At 38.8% G+C, this 16,236-nt stretch overlaps 1 protein-coding gene across 4 annotated transcripts in view; it reads left to right on the forward strand.

The window, feature by feature from the left end:
• Cpeb4 (cytoplasmic polyadenylation element binding protein 4) overlaps positions 1-16,236 on the forward strand; it is a 63,510-nt gene that overhangs the window by 23,867 nt on the left and 23,407 nt on the right. For 2 of the 4 annotated variants that reach the window (XM_015997597.3, XM_006978862.4), the window contains exon 3: positions 15,050-15,100. The exons of the other annotated variants lie outside the window; for them this stretch is intronic. In XM_015997597.3, coding sequence (XP_015853083.1) covers positions 15,050-15,100 — 51 coding nt within the window. The remainder of the gene's footprint in view (positions 1-15,049; positions 15,101-16,236) is intronic. 4 annotated transcript variants of the gene reach the window in all.

Consider the following 16,236-nt stretch of genomic DNA (forward strand, 5'->3'; position numbering starts at 1 on the left):
TTGCATTTTCCATTTGGAAAAATATTTCCATGATACCGGGGCTTAAATTTTTTATTTTTGCCATCAACAAATAAGATACTTGATATGTCCAGGGGCCTTCAAAGATAGTTTTTGAATTTTCTCATGAATGTTGATTCTACCTGGTTTCTTCAAAACTTTTAACAGATGTTCAAAAGGAAAACTTAGTCTTCGTTTAATCATGAGTATCAGAGCTTTTGTGGTTTTTAAAATCACATTTTAAATGCTGTTTTAAAACAATTTTTAAGTTACTGTCATTTGCTCCATGGCAGAGCCTTAGCTGTCTGGGGAGAAAAAGTGTCCTCCCTAGGCTTTATCTTTTTGTCGTTGCTGAGGTCAGCTGGCAAGTCCTTAGGTTATTTTTATCCTGGAAACTGTGTATTGCCTTCTCCATAACCAGTGCCAGTGACAATCCACAGAAGCTTGTCCCCAGAGACCAATTTTGTTTTCTTTGCTCCACACCCAGACTCCTATGCCAAGAGCCTGAGTCTGTGAGTTTTGATCTCCCCACGTGTCACCTGGAGCATAGCTATAATGCTGTTAGATTATCAGGACTGGGTAATGCTGGCCTAGTTAGACATTCAGGTGATTGTTTGGGGGAGTACTGATGTGCACTGTCCTTTTTTTTTTTTTTTTTTTCTTGCCCGTGACATTGGCGCTTATTATTTAGAAATGAAGCAGCAGATTGAAGCCAAATCCAAGCTCAGCCTTCAGAAGCATAGGTTGGACACATGAAGTAGTCATGAACTATGTTCTCATATGTATATGTAGAAAAGACCTCTGACAATCATGGAGCTTTCCCCCCAGCATGTGCAGGAAATAAAGGGAAGTAGGAATAAAGTAGGAAGTAGTTTGTGGGATGGAGTCAGATGTGTTGGCTAAAGACACAAAATTAGTACTTAAAATATGTAGGACACTTCTGTTCCATGTTAGTGGTGGAATAATTTAAATCTGATCTATAAAAGCCATTTGATATCCAGTATGCTTCATTTCACTAGAAAGCCAAATTAGACCTCAAGACTACCACAAGAACAATGCAGTCCACAAGTCATTGCAACACTGCAGATATTCTTCAGACAGTGACTGAACTATGAGTCAGTATCCTATTTTTCCTTTGAATATAATGAAGATGGAGTCCTTTGCAGTGTTTTAGAATAAATCTTGCTTTCAATTTTTGGAAGGAATGGGACTCAACATACTTATCAGCAATGATTCCTGTATGTATCAGGCATAAAATGCTAAATCTGCATACTGTAAGCAATAATAGTTTGTAGTATCTGTTTACATATCCCTTCATGCCTAAGGAGCCTGTTAGATATATATGTGATGGGCTCATGTTATACTGTTAGCATGTTTCTGCCTCACTTGCTTCATACACTCACCTCATAAGGATTTAAGAACTGTGGGTTTAGTATAAGAATCTTCTACATTTAATTCCTGATTGCCAAGGGTGTTGTGACCTTCTACTTTAAGCACTTTCGATGTTTTTCTCCTTCTTTATATATTAAATTTCAGGGTCTTTCCCTACTGTTTTCATCACTGCACTTTTTTTAAAAAACGAAAAGCTTAAATGTGTGGGCAAGTGGTGATTCCATCTGTGCCTCTTAGTTGCTGAGCAAAAGAATTTATAATAATCTCTTTAGAAGGCAATCATGAAATTCAGTTGAAATTTAGTGCACAAAGCTTGCTTCAATAATTTCATATGAGTTTTTTTATGTCATTATAAAAGAGTCATGGCTAGGATAATTATGTAAATTCTTTATCTTGGTCATTGGGAGAAAATGAATTTAGTGCTACTTTTGGGAAAGATTAAATGATGACTGGCAAACTGTTTTATATACAGTTCTCTTAATATTTTTATAATCCAAAGTCTAGTCACTTAGTTCTCTATTTTAGAGAACAGATGTTATATACTGATATGCTGAGGCCTTAGACATGATTTCATGTAGGTACTGACTCTGAAGCCTTAGAGAAGTCTAGACTACCTGAGAACTGTTGAACAAGGACTACAATTGGTCATTTATTTGTGTGATGTTTTATGAACCTGAGATAATTCTGCCATAAACAAAAATTTCAAAAATTCAAGGAGTTCCCATGAAAACAGGTTGTGGCTTTAACATTGTAATGCTTAATTTCCAGTTGGAAGCACGTATACGTGCGTGCGTGCGTGCGTGCGTGCATGTGTGCGTGCATGCATGTGTAGTATTTGCCCCTTTTCTATTTAAATTTGTTGGTTCTGACTGTCTGAAGACGGATCACTACACCCTAACTTCTACCAGCCATTTAAAGGGTTAGACACCTTTCTCTAAGGAACATATAATAGACAAAATGCAAACTGTATGAAGAACCAAAAAGAATAGTGCAAACCACAGCTAATTTATCTCGAATTCATAACCAAATTTCTCCTCCCAATTAAATTACTATTTATGTTATCAAGTGTCTTCTGGAAAATTGGGGTAATCTTAACTATTACATGTTTTTAGAATTCAGACTCAGCCAAGCAGCTTCCCTGTTTATGGGACCCAGCCTTCCTGAGAACACTGGTTTCTTCTGGTCCCCTTTGGATGACACCAAGTAACTCGAAGCAGCTGAGCCAGGGGAGTGGTTGTGGTTCCTGAGTAGAAAATCGCCATACTTGTAAAAGTCTCCTGAGTAATGGAGTGAGAGACACAGTAAAGAGTATAATTTAAACTGGACTACAATTAACTTAGTGTGCGGCTGTTTTGAAATGAAGGGCGTTTCCTCTCCTACACTCTCCCTTTCCTAGCTGGGGACGTGGAACATCCTGAATAGCCTTCTCTTTGGATGGTGGTGCCTCAGGAAAGGGGCTCAGCTGGCGGGGGGTGGGGGGGGGTGGTAAGCAACATCACCAGGAGTAAGAGGAGGTGGGTGGATTTCATTGGATCATTGCTGGGGAAGGGCCTGCTGAACTCTGAGCAGCTACTTTTTTTCAGGGTTACTTCTGATCAGGATTTATTGGATATCTCAAGCCCTGTGTCAGCAAAGGTAGACTTTGAACATGCTGGTACAATCTTTTAGACTTGGGTGTTGCTACTGTTGTTCCTGTGTTTAAAAAAAAAAAAAAGTAGGGGAGGAGAGAATCGGGAATTGCCTAGGAGAAAGGAAAATGTGATGTTGAACATTGATTTTTCTGGTAGAATTGGATCAGCGTCATTGTCGCTGTGCCTCTGAATTGAACCACAGTTGCACAGAGCACACACATTCTATTCACCTCTCAGATCCACTTGTCTCCTGCTTGCATACACAGGGTGAGAACAGTGATCTTCTCTCGTCTGCTTCATACATCTATGATAGAATATTTGACACTTATTTTTATTCAGAAAATCATTATGTCATCCATGATATGAGGTCATAATTGCTTGAGCAATCCCCTTATTTTCTTCTTGAACATTGAGCACAGAGAATCCTATTTTGAGTTTGAAAATTGAGTGGTCACAATCACCTTAAAACATTGCCACAACTCTGATTTTACCTGGGTGGCAGGTGAGGGTAAAGAGGGCCAGAGGTGGGGAAGTCATATTAAACCTTTTATGTTATTAGAAAGTTAATGATCCTAAGCGTTTTCAAAAGGATTTATTTACCTCATAACATTGTTCTTTTCAGTTTCACTAAGGTTTTCATATCCTGTGGCTGCTATGACTTAATTTTTTTTGACATACAGTGGGGCAGTAGAGGGGAAGGATTGCTAAAGGCATAAAACAAATTTGGTAAACACTTTTGAGATAACAAGGACTAGTAAGGGAACACATTGGTGAATAATTTCCTTGACAGATTTACACTGTCACCTTAAGTATTGGGTGCAGCTTAAATAAGCATGGATTATACCAGATGATTGTCAAAAATAGTAATAGTCTCCATTTACAAGTGAAAGCTGAGTGACATTTTAAAGTTTTCAGATATTGTCAGCGGTTTGTCAGTGATAAATATTAGATACTCCCACTGTGTAAAAGAGAAAGGGGTCCAGAATTACAGAGCTCCATGCTACTACCACTTCCTATCCATGTTAATATGTATGTTGTGCATCTTTTGATGGCATCACTTATTTTTCTATTTTTTTTTTCCTTCTCAAAAGTTTCTATGAAACTTTTATATAGTGGTATTCTTGCTAGCTCATTTTCTAACAGCTTCTAAAATAATCACATATGCAAATATCTATTTAATAAGTGCTTTGTAGTCTCTAAGGATCTTCAGGCCCTGATCAGGTTGAGTAGTCCTGGCCTATGTTACTGGGGGGCTTTGGCAAAGGGAACCAAGTTGCCTGGTTCATACCTGACATAAAAACATTCCTTTTGCAGTTCACTTAGCTACAGTAAGGAAAGAACAGTCCTGTATATGAAGAAATGACTTCCTGGATTCAGGTCTAAACCCCCACAAAGCCAAAAGTGATCACATGCCCACCTGTTAACCCCAGCACTACAGGGTGTGGAGACAGGGATTGCTGGGCCTTGTTGGCCTTCAGTTTAGCTCCAAGTTCAGCAAGAGCCCTTCTCAGAGGAATAAGGCAGGAGAATGATCAAACAGGACACTTGATGTCCTCCTCTGGCCTCTCTGTAAGCACCACCTGCTTTTACACTACACTAACACACACACACACAACCACACACATACACACACACACACACACACACACACACACACACACACACACACACACACACTGCACTCATACACATACATGAAATTTTTAAAAATTCCTGATCTGCATGGAATACTTACCTGAATGTTGTGTGCAGTTAATAATTTATCAGATGTTTATGCCTGATTTATGTTTCTTTTTTATTTCATGGTGCCCATGTACTAAGTACCAAAACTTAGAAGGAAAGCAAACAAACAACCACCACCAGTGAATTTGTTGCTGTTCAGCAGTACAATTTGAATAAGCTTAACTAGTTTTAAACTGGTTACTACTCTGAAAAAGTAAAATACATTGGGATGGCAATGCTGCCTCTTGAGCTTCATTATTCTAGTTGGCTGGTATCCAGTCCCACAGTGGTGCCCCATAGTCGTAAGTTTTTTCCGGTCCTGCCCTGTGGTCAGGACAGATCTCTCCCTCCCGCATCTTACAGCCACTTGATCTCAAGTAAACATACAGAGGCTTATATTAATTATGAACTGTATGGCCATGGCCTATGGCTCAAGCTTCTTGTTAACTAGCTCTTACAACTTAACTCAGCCCATTTCTATTAATCTATTTTTTGCCACGTGTTCCTTGGCTCACCGGTCTGCTGTCATGTTGTTCCTTGGGCGGCAAGCTGGTGTCTCTCTGTCTCTCCTTTCTCTTCCTGTCTATCTGCTTGGATTTCCACCTGCCTCTAAGCTGCCTTGTCATAGGCCAATGCAGCTTTATTTATCAACCAATCAGAGCAACACATATTCACAGCATACAGAAAGATATACCACAGCAGTGCCCCCAATCCTAAAAGCCAGACTTTGTTTTATTCTGAGTTATACATGGTAAGCAGCCCATTAAGAACATTAGTCAGATTCTGAAGGGAATTTCTCTAGAGCCCAAAGGGTGGATACCAGTTGCTATCCATCAGAAAAGAGGAAGAGTCAGCCAATTAGAAGACCCCTTATTTAGTGACTGAGAAACTAGCAATGTAGTGCAAATCTTCGTTCTGAAGGACAGTCATGACTAATAGAAGTTTAACTTGAAACAAATCTAACAGTGTCTACTGGCTATAGAATTCCAAATAATAAATATCTGGCATGAATGAGTCAATAGAGGTGTTTAAGCCAACTGAAGCTGCCTCTGTGATCAGAAGCTGTTAGCCTATAATAGACATCCTGAAAGATTAAGAAATAATAAGAAACACATTTGAGATTGTGTTTAGACCTGGCTCTGATTACCAGTGGTGTGGCCTTGGGTTGGTGACTTTCCACTAGACCTTCATTTCCTCACCTGTAAATGAAAGGGTGGAACTTCACAATGTTTAAATTACCATCAGCAGTTCTGCACATTAAGTTAGAAGATTTGATAGTGTTTAGTATTGGGTAGCTTGCAGAAAGAATATAATCAGAAACTAGTCAGGGTTAAATCAGTTATGTGAAGGTTTTGTCTTAAGCAGTTGTTTAAATGTGATCTCATGAAAGATTTCTGTTCGGCACTTATGTACCATGGATCTCTTCAGCTATGGGTGCTATTTGGTGGAGTGAATTCATTAGTGACCAAGTATACTAGTTAGATGATAAAAATGTCACTTTCTGTATTAGTTACTTTTCTAGTATTGTGATAAAACACGGTGACCAAAGCAACTTGTAGAATAATGGTTCTCAACCTGTGATTCACGATTATCAGAAAACACATATTTCTGATGGTCTTAGACTCTGGGACACTGCTCAGTAGCAAAATTAGAGTTAGGAAGTAGCAATGAAAATAATTTTGTGGTTGAGGGTCACCATAACTATTAAAGACTTGCAGCATTAGGAAGTTTGAGAACCCCTGAGCTAGAGGGAAGAGTTAATTTGGGCTTTTGCTTCCAGAAGGTTAGAGTCCGTGATGGTAACAGAAACAGCTAAGAGCTTACATCTCAGACCACCAGCAGGAAGCACACTGGGAATGGCACAAGGCTATTAAACCCTGAAACCCATTCCCAGTGACTGACACACCTCCACCAACCTCCTCAGCCTCCCTAAACTGCTCTACCAACTGGAAACCAAACATTCAAATGTCCGAGCCTATGGTGGACATTCTCATTCAAACTACCACACTTGCATATGCATGATTATTTTCCAAAAGTATGTCAGTGCGGATGTAATGCAGTTAAATTACATTGAAAGGTGTTGCTGAATTCTTACTGAAGTTTTAGTTGTTTATATTTCTGGATTGAGGTAGAGTTAGGAGTCTTTGTTATATAGTGAAGCCACTATGAAATAGAATATGAGATAGTTCTAGAGAACTTCTCTAATTATTCTGCTTTATGTTCCTGCTGTTAAGATGTTCCCCAGTATCCAAAAGAACATAGTACTATAAAGGAAGAATAACTAGAGGAAGAGGTAAGGAGAATGGAAATGATATTGTCATCTCCAACAAATAGTATTTGGGAGCTTCATTTCTCTATTTGAAGCTATATTTGTCATTTGAGACAGGACTAGGACAATAGGGACACCCTAGCATGATGAGACAATAACCATATGGTTTGGAGGTACCCTATATTTGGCTCCTGCCTCTCTATTCTAACTCCCCAAAGACTGCACATGTTCATATTCTGTAAGGTACCCTTTCACTGTATGTTTCTCCTTTGAAGTAAACTGGACGTTCTCCATGGACAGCAGTGTTGATACGCACATCCAAGCATCCAAGCCAAAGAAAGGCACTCCTGGCACCACTTCTTCATTCTCTGCTTTTTCTTCTTCATTCTCTGCTTTTTGGAGAATTGGCTCCAACCTAAATCCTTACAGAAACTTTTTCTTTGAATTTTGTGATCTCTATTTTATAATCAAAAACAGGTAAAGCCCAGAGAGGTAAAACAACTTTGTAAAGTTACTCAGCTTCCCAGGAAAGGAGAGAGTCCACATAGGAAACCTGGAAGCCTCTTGCCTCGGACTCAGTGGCTCAGGCATTTGTTGTGCAGCCACAAAGAAGGGAGCAAGTGTAAGAAGATAATAAGCAGATGAGGCTTTGTATGCTTCCATGGGTGGGCATGAATATTTCCTAACTTCAGTTTAGGAATTCAATTTAAAATTTGTATCTTATCATGATTCATGATGAATTTCTCTAGAAGGCATGTGGTCCTTCCACTGTCTGCCTTCCTGTCACAGAATGGAGACTGGAGTTCTATCCCCTGACCTGTGACTGATTCCTCAGGCTGTGCTGGCCTTCTGCAGCCTGTTCCCAGGTGACTTGGGCCCATTGCTTTCCCTCCCCACCCCCTTGGTCTGCTTTTCTTTCCTGCCCATTAGATTACCTTTCCCTCCTTTTAAACCTACTATGGCTGCTTTAATTTGGACAAAAAACATGGCTTTTTTTTTTTTGTCTTAAATTTTTGTCATTAATCACTGGTATCATAACATCCTCTTAAGGCAAGTTATCCTGTAGCTGTGTCCTCTCATTGCAGCAGCCAGAGCAAAAGGCTTCTGGCAAGGGTAAAAATAGCCTTCCTGCTTGCTGGTTTGTTGTTAGCTTTCCTGGCAGTCGGAAATCTTTTGAATTCCTTAATTAGGTCAGCTCCTTGGTAGCTTCTCTGCAGACATTCCCTTACTGCCTAGAACTCTTAGTTGCTTTTAGACCTTGCAACTTTACAGCTACCTTGAACTACAGTCAGGTAGTCTTTCACTCTGTAGAAATGTATTCCTTTGGTTTTTACAATCTGTTTTCTACTGTCCTATCAGAATTTAAAATTCTGAATTTGAGGCTTTGGTACAAAAAGAAGGTGCTCCTTGTTTTCATTAACACTGAAAACTTAAGGCGAGTTTTGAAGTTTCCCTTTCCCAAAATCCTGCTACAATGCTAGTTACAATAAAAAGGCATTTGAGTTTTGTCTTCTCTCTTTTCTTAGAAAAGAATTACTTCCCCATTTTAACCAAGGACGTTAGCAAACTTGCATTTCTCTGGAGCCAAGAGAGTCCCTGGATTACTACTGCCTTCTCCAGACTTCCAGTTTAGCACTTGTTAGCCAGCAGAAACTGCCCTGCTCTCTTTCTCTCACAGGGAGAATATGGCTGCTTGTCTTTGGCTATTGGCAGAGAGGGGAAAGGAATTGCTGTTAATTGCTTAACTACTGCTACACCATAGGGGCAGAAGGGTCTTATCACTCTACAGAGGTTATTTTAGGGCTGTCTCGCAATGCCTATAAATGGAACTAAGGACTTCTGGTCCCTAATATCCAGCAATATGAAGTAAATTTCAATGCGAAACTGTGATTTTTTTTTTATCCTTTTTCCTCTATCCACCAAGGCAGAGGCATCACCACTTGCTAGCTTTGCTTTTTTCATTCATCCAGCAGCTGATTATTGACTACATTCTGTGCCCAGGCTCTGGAATACAAGACTCAAAGTCTGTTTTCCAAGAGTATGCTGCCATATAGGAAGAGATAGCTTTAAAAGGAGTGTGATAGTGAATAGTAACTGTCAGCTTGACACAACCAAAATCACCTGTAAAGAAAGGCCCAATGAGGAATTTTCCAGTTTGGCCTGTGAGGGATTGTGTTACTTGAGTTAACAGAAGTGGGAAGCCCCATCCTGAATGTGGGTGATACCATTTTAATGGCCTGGACCCTGGATTGGGTGATTGGAGAGAGCTAGCTGAGCACTAGAAAGCATGCATGCTTTCATTTCCTGGCTACTCTTGACTGTGGATGTACTTCAACTTCCTGCTATCTTGATTTTTCCACAATGATGGATTGTAACCTAGAATTGAGAGCAAAATCAACCCTTTCTTCCCTAAGTTCTGTCTGTGGAGTACTTTATCACAACAACAGGAAATGAAACTAAGACCTCAGTAACATGGTATGAGTGGTGCTGTGGCCTGCACAAACTTCCATAGGAAATAAGGCCAGTAGAGAATTGCCTATAGCAGGGCAGGGGATGGTAGAGGGAATGGAAGTGGAACTTGAGTGGTGAGACATTGGGGCATTCCACAGAGAAGGTAACCCAGAAGCAGAGGTTATGAGTTAGCAGGTCTGAATGCCTGGTGGATCTAGTAAGAGTAAGGAACCAGCTTTGTGAGCAGATAGGAGAGAACACACATGTAAGGATTTTTTTTTTTCTTTCTGGCTTCATACTGACAGCCACATTCATCCCATAGAGGGTTTTTGTTTAGCCTGAACTCTGTGTGTATATAATGGGTTTTAAATGGGTCTTCAGAAAAGAGTAAGAGTCTGCAGCTGGTCAGTTGCCAGGTCTTCCTTTGTGATTTTACATAGAAATGCTATGAACAGTTGGTTACAGGAAAGATAGATCAGGAGACCAAGTGAGGTTGTGGACTTTGATTGTTAAGCACTTTTTTTTATAAGGCACAGAGCATAGTGAGTACATTCATTGCATTAGGTCATACTGACATTGGTTCTACATTTATGTAAATATAAAGTTGGTATCATAACCAGTGAATATATAATGGGCCTTTAGCTTTTGTTATTGTTCTCTAGGTATCCACAGTATCATCTTGCTAAAGTATCTGGCAGTATTGATTAAAAACAAAAAGTATGTAAAGGCCATGTGTTACTTTTAATAAGTATTTGTGACAGTATAGCTTTGAGTTAGACATGAGCTAAATAAAATTACCACTCTCAGAATTAGGAGGAGTGTCCTTAATCAAACAACATCTACAATGTATGTGTTCATATACAAATATATATGCATATGTGTATGTGTACAGAAGTTAGAAAATTTAATGAGGGTTACTGAAAACTCCTTTCCTTTTTCTTTTGGAGTATCTAAGTTATTATAGCTTGAGACAGCTTAAAAAAATAACTGAGAATTTCATGCTACTTGCAGTTGTATAGGACCATATTGGCTATGTTCTAGACAGCAAAGCCATTATTTCTTATGTAACGTGGCTTATACCACATCACAAATGATGCTAGCTTGACTCTGAAGAAGAGAGGTCATTGTAGAACATTGATTGTTTTCATTGCTTGTGTTTGTTTGAAGTAAGTGCTTTTTTGTTTCATTTCCTGCTGAATTATCTGTAAGCAATAATATCTGGGTTTCTCCTTAGAAAATATTCTCGTTAGAAAAAATAATTCTGAAAGTAACCTGTACCTTTATTACTAATAAAATAGAGCATTGCCTTTTATCTCCTTGACAAGCTTGTTTAGTCCTAAAAGAGCATGATAGTACACACTGTTCTTTAGGACAATCTTCTTCTTATTAACTCTAAGTCCATTGTTTGCTAAGTAGTGCTTCTTTCCAACTCATAGATGCCCAGCATGGACCTGTCAAGCTGATGCACGGACCTTTTCTAGCTGTAGAATTTGGTAGTGTAGTTCCCCAGAGTCACACTGTATTGGTTGCCTATATTTGGCTAGGTTGAATCGTGTCTACAAATATAGCCTCTGCCTTTCCGTATGATATGTGCTAGACTCTGGCTCCAAATGCCATAGCTGCCTCCAGAGACACGTCGTATTTCTGGCAATGGTGTCCCTTAGGATTGCTGATCAGGTAGTATTTTTTTTTTTTTTGTATTTATAACAGTCAATAGCAAAAGCCTTCAAGGATTGAATTTTAGCCATCAAATGGATTCACTTGCCTGAAATCCTAAAAAGTCATTCCTTTTCCTTCAGGAACTAAATTATAAATATACCAAAACATGTTTATAGATAGATGAGTTATCAAAAAACCAACCCAACAAAACCACAGGCACTAGGTAATATGTATGTTCACATATCTCAATTATTTTTATTTATCCTTTATTCATTTGTGAAGTACTGGTGTTTTAAGTTCAATAAAATGAACTTATTGAGTGCTTTCTGATGTCTAAGCAGAAAACTTAGATAGGTTTAAATAAAAAAGTTTTAGTCCCAAAGGGCATTTATTATTTAAAAAAAAAATAAAGATAAGAGAATTATCCAGTAGGTGAGATGGTTGCTTAAGACTGACTGTGGCTGTGTGGCTAGAAGTAAAATTTGGTGAGCTAATTTAAAGAGACATTTCCATTTTGGGAAAAGTGTCTTGAAAAAAGGTGACCCTGAAAATATTTGAAAAAGCTTCTCAGAAAGCTTGTATCCTTAACAAAAACCAGCATACAGATGTTTCCAACAGGTTAACTAATAATTGCCATACTTATAAGTGACCAAAATATCCTTTAGTAGTTCCATATAAACAATGTAGTATTATTTGACACTAAAAGAAATGAGCTATCAAGCTCCAGAAAAGACATAAAAGAACCATTAAGTCCCAAGTAAGTGAAAGAAGCCAGTCTGATAAGGCTTGGTTCTATGATTTCAGCCACATGATATACTAGAAAAGTGAAAGCTATAAAATTAGCAAAAAGATCTAAGGTTGGGGTAAAAGGACAGAATGAATAGGTGGAGTACAGAGAAATCTTAGTATAATGAAACTACTCTGTGATTCTGTATCAGTTGGTGCATCCACATGTTGTATACATGTTGTTATACATTTGTTTGAACACTAAGAATGAAAGAATAGGACCTCTGAACTTCGGGTGTTAATGAAATGCTTATTTAGATCCATCACTTAAAAACAAATGCACCCGTCTGGTGCTAACTTTTGCTGCAAATTTAAAATAAGAACTCTAGGTAGATAGGTAGGTACCTAGACAGATAGGCACAATATCCAGTCCTTCACTGGGAATAGGCAATGAGACAGACCCACTGTGGAGGATCTGTGGGAAGGGATAGTCAGGACCTTAGCCATGGAATAGGAAAGGAAAGATAATGACCAATAGTGGCAGCCACAGAGCAAAGAAGACAGAAGGCACAGAAGAGCAGAGGGGATAGCTTATAGAACATTCAGTTCCTACATGGTATGAAGGATGCTTTGCAAGGATTTCCAGAAAGGGAGAGATAGTTGTTATCCGTAATTATGGATGACTTTTTAGACTCATTAGTTATAGAAAAGATTTACAGAATTGGGCAAACCATTGGGGAAACATTATAAAATTTAAAAAGAAAAAAAAAACTCTTAATGTCCTACTGATATTTTAAAACTTGGGGGGGGGGATTCTTAATTGTTTTGGGAGGATGCCACACAGGTATTGTATTGGCCTCATGATCAAAGCTAGTGCTTGCCTGACAGTAAGCCTATCACAAGGCCAAGCTAAAGCTGTCAGGGTAAGGCTTACTCTCATGTTCCATCTGGGGACACTGCCAGAGGCTCCCAGGGTTGTGTTGTATCTTGGGTGCAGGGTTGAACTGGTATATTCAGAAAGCTAAGGAGCAGACCAGCTGTGAAAGGTCACTTACCTTAAAGTGGGCACATACCTTAGCAGAACCAAATTTTGGTGTCTGTGAAGCTGAAATATTTCTCTGCCCTCAGAAAGTACCCAAAAGATGTGTTTCTGTTGAGTTTGAACTTTGTTCAGCTGGGCCAGGTGATGTGATCTGTCATCTGGCTTCCCTTTGCTGTTTGTAGCCTCTCTTAGCCCCAAGTAAGAGACATTATGGCTCATGTGGAACAGCCCCAGCTTCAACTACAGTGCTAGCACCAAAGAAATTAGGCCACATCCATAGAAACACAGAGATAGCTCTTCTCAGCCTAATTTTAACCAATATAAGTGTTTATTTATGTATTGACTTCTTAGTTCATCTTCAGAAATGTTTGATGATGTAAGAAAATGGTTTTGATAACTCCTGCTAACTCATTTGCTTAGAGGGTTGCATAGTGACAAAATCTAGACATACATTTCATTAGTAAAATCAGGTGAGGACCCTTCCCTGCAGGTCTTAAATGGTTCATGTCATATTCTTGTCTCCAGCATCTCAGGTCTATTCATTTAAAAAAAAAAAAGTGCTGTAGTTTAAAGCAGTTTCAGTGGCATTTACCAGAGTTGGGTACTTGACCTGTATATCAGCATTAAGGAAATAAGCCAATATTTAGGCAGAAAATGAAATATCAAAATCAGTTTTTACTTTCTCCCTCTCTCCATTCTTCTACTCCTTCCCCCAAATAAGCTGAAATCTTAAGTATGGCAGTTAATTTAATCTCAGAAAGTCCCTTTATTTGATTTTAAATCGGTTGCAAAATTTAGTCAGTTGTGGTTTTCCCATGTGGGACCCCAGGTTTGGGGCGTGGATTCATTACAGGTTCTGGCCCTCTCTTCTCATCACATGAAATGTTCCTAATGAAGTTCCTCTCAAAGGCACAAGGTTTTCACATTGACACTCCCTCCTGAAGACTTGGTGTTGGGTTGATGGGACCACATTAGAGTCTCTGTGAACGGGGTAGAGGCTTGCTGGCATTCAGAGAAGCCCTGCTCCAGCCTGAAGGCTTAGCTGAGTCTCTGCCTTTTCTCTGCTTTTCCATAGCCCATGAGACTCCCAGCTCTCTGAGGCCAGAATTGAGTGTTGTCTCCTAAAGGAATTGTCGTGCTTCATAGTCAGTTAGATATTATTATGCTCCTTCTGACTGTAGCAGAGAATTAGCAACCTAGTTTTTCTGTCCATTCTTCAGATGAGCAGCAGAACTTGATGAGGGCTCTTCACCATTTTTCTGAAGGTTGGTAAAGATAAGCATGTTGGGTATGGGGACTTAAAAATGTTGCCTCAATGACATTTACTTTAGAACTTAGAGTGTACATAATATGTATTCAGTAAGGATTTGTGGTCTAGATAGCTCTTCAAAAAGCAGAAATTTTAATTTCTTAAAGGCAGAGAAATCCCATTGCCTTCCCTTGCCAATTTGTAAGACAGTTTATCCAACAATTTCAGCACTTTCACAAGCTCTTTTTTGGGAGTAGCTCTTAAATAGTGATTTTAGCTTCAAAATTTATGAACCATTTCAAACTTGGAAGCCAAGTGACCGTGCATTTATTGAGTACTTAGTGTGTTTGTGGTCTGTGTCAGGGATTTGATCTCTTTCTAGAATATAAAAGTCAGACAGACTCTCCTCTTTACCTTTACTGTGCACTGCCCAAAACCTGAATTCAAACCTACCAGCGTGCCTTGCCTTTTTTCTTAGAAAAAAGTCACATAAGAAAATATTGTGATTAATTGCATCCTTTAAAAAAGCAACAACCAACACAGATGAAAAATATTTCACATTCATGGGACAAATGATTTCAAGATTGTTATTATAAATTGTCAGAACACAGTGGTATAAAGGACAGTACATTGGGTGGTGACTTGGAAATGAGGATGACTCAATAGTTAAATAGTTACTATATCATGAATAGTTAAATATGAGGGAGACTTATTACCTTCAAGATTCCCCCTTTGGTGCATCAATGCTTGATACATCCTCTGAATCATTACGTTCCTCAGAACAACAAATCTGTCCCAAAATACAGACTTGTAAATACCTTGCATATTAGAAGCCGTCAACTCAGCTCTGTTATTGAATAAGTTAAACCATCTATGAAAAAAAATTAGTAACGGCCTTCTTTTACCTTCAGGTCGTCTAAACTATTCATATCCAGGATCCGATAGTTCTCTGCTTATTAATGGTAAGTGATAATTGATTTACCCTAGTGAAGTACACAAAACTGAAGTTAGTATTAGGTGAGAAAATATAGTATTTGTGCTTCAACAACTGCAGAAGTGACACTTACTTGTTCTACAATGACAGTTGTAGTTTGCTATTAATCACCTATTTTAACAATAATTCTTGTCCCTCAAAATTGTGACAGAACCTTTTCTCTAAAAAATACAGAGAGCCACTTGGTTCTCCATTCCGAAATTAGTGAAGAGAGTGAATGTCAATCCCATAATGACACAGACCGCCTTCATGAAATGCTAGTTAGCTTCTGCAGATCAAATGCCAGGAGAAGAGAGGAGAGCCAGGGACTTAGAGTCAGAAAGAGGCAGCCCAAGACCACAATACTTTACGTTCCAAAGAGAAGGTCATTCATTATTTACCATCAAGGATAGAATGAAGAATGAAGAGGTTTTGGCCTTTACAATTCCTCTCATAGTGTCTCCTTACCTGTCCCAAGCACTACTTATGTGCCCACAAATCCTCCTTTTATGTGTGCATGCCAGAAGTAAGTTACAGGTCACAGGGAAGGCAAAGGTACCTACTCAAAGAATTTAAGAACTTTAAAGTACATATATATTTTTGATATCACAGTTTAAAATAAATAGGTGGAACGCAGAAGTCTTTCTTTCCCTTTTTATTGCTAGTGTATGTGTGTATGTGTGTGCATGTGTGTATGTATGTGTATGATTTATTTTTATCTTATTTTATGTGTATGTGTCTGTATGAATATATGTTACACGTATGCCAATTCCTGTGGAAGCCAGAAAAGGGCATTGGATTCCCGGGAGTTGAAGCGAGCTGCTATGTGGGTACTGGGAACTGACCTTGGGTCCTCTGGAAGAGCGGAACCACCCTTAACCACTGAGCCATCTCTCCAGTTCCTGGTATTTTTTTTTCCAGATTTCTGTTAGTTTCAAATCTCTTTTAAGGTCTCTTATCCTCCAAGAATTATTCTTGCTGCATTTACATCATTCCTTAAACAAACAGAAACAAACAAACAAAACTACCTTGTCTATGGCAAATAGTAAAGGAGGAATTGAAAATGATTGTTATAACGAGGTTTCCTTTTATTTAATACTTGAAAACGGTGTCCTGGGGAATAGA

This window comes from Peromyscus maniculatus, chromosome 8 (assembly GCF_049852395.1).
Source record: "Peromyscus maniculatus bairdii isolate BWxNUB_F1_BW_parent chromosome 8, HU_Pman_BW_mat_3.1, whole genome shotgun sequence".
Classification (NCBI taxonomy): domain Eukaryota; kingdom Metazoa; phylum Chordata; class Mammalia; order Rodentia; family Cricetidae; genus Peromyscus; species Peromyscus maniculatus.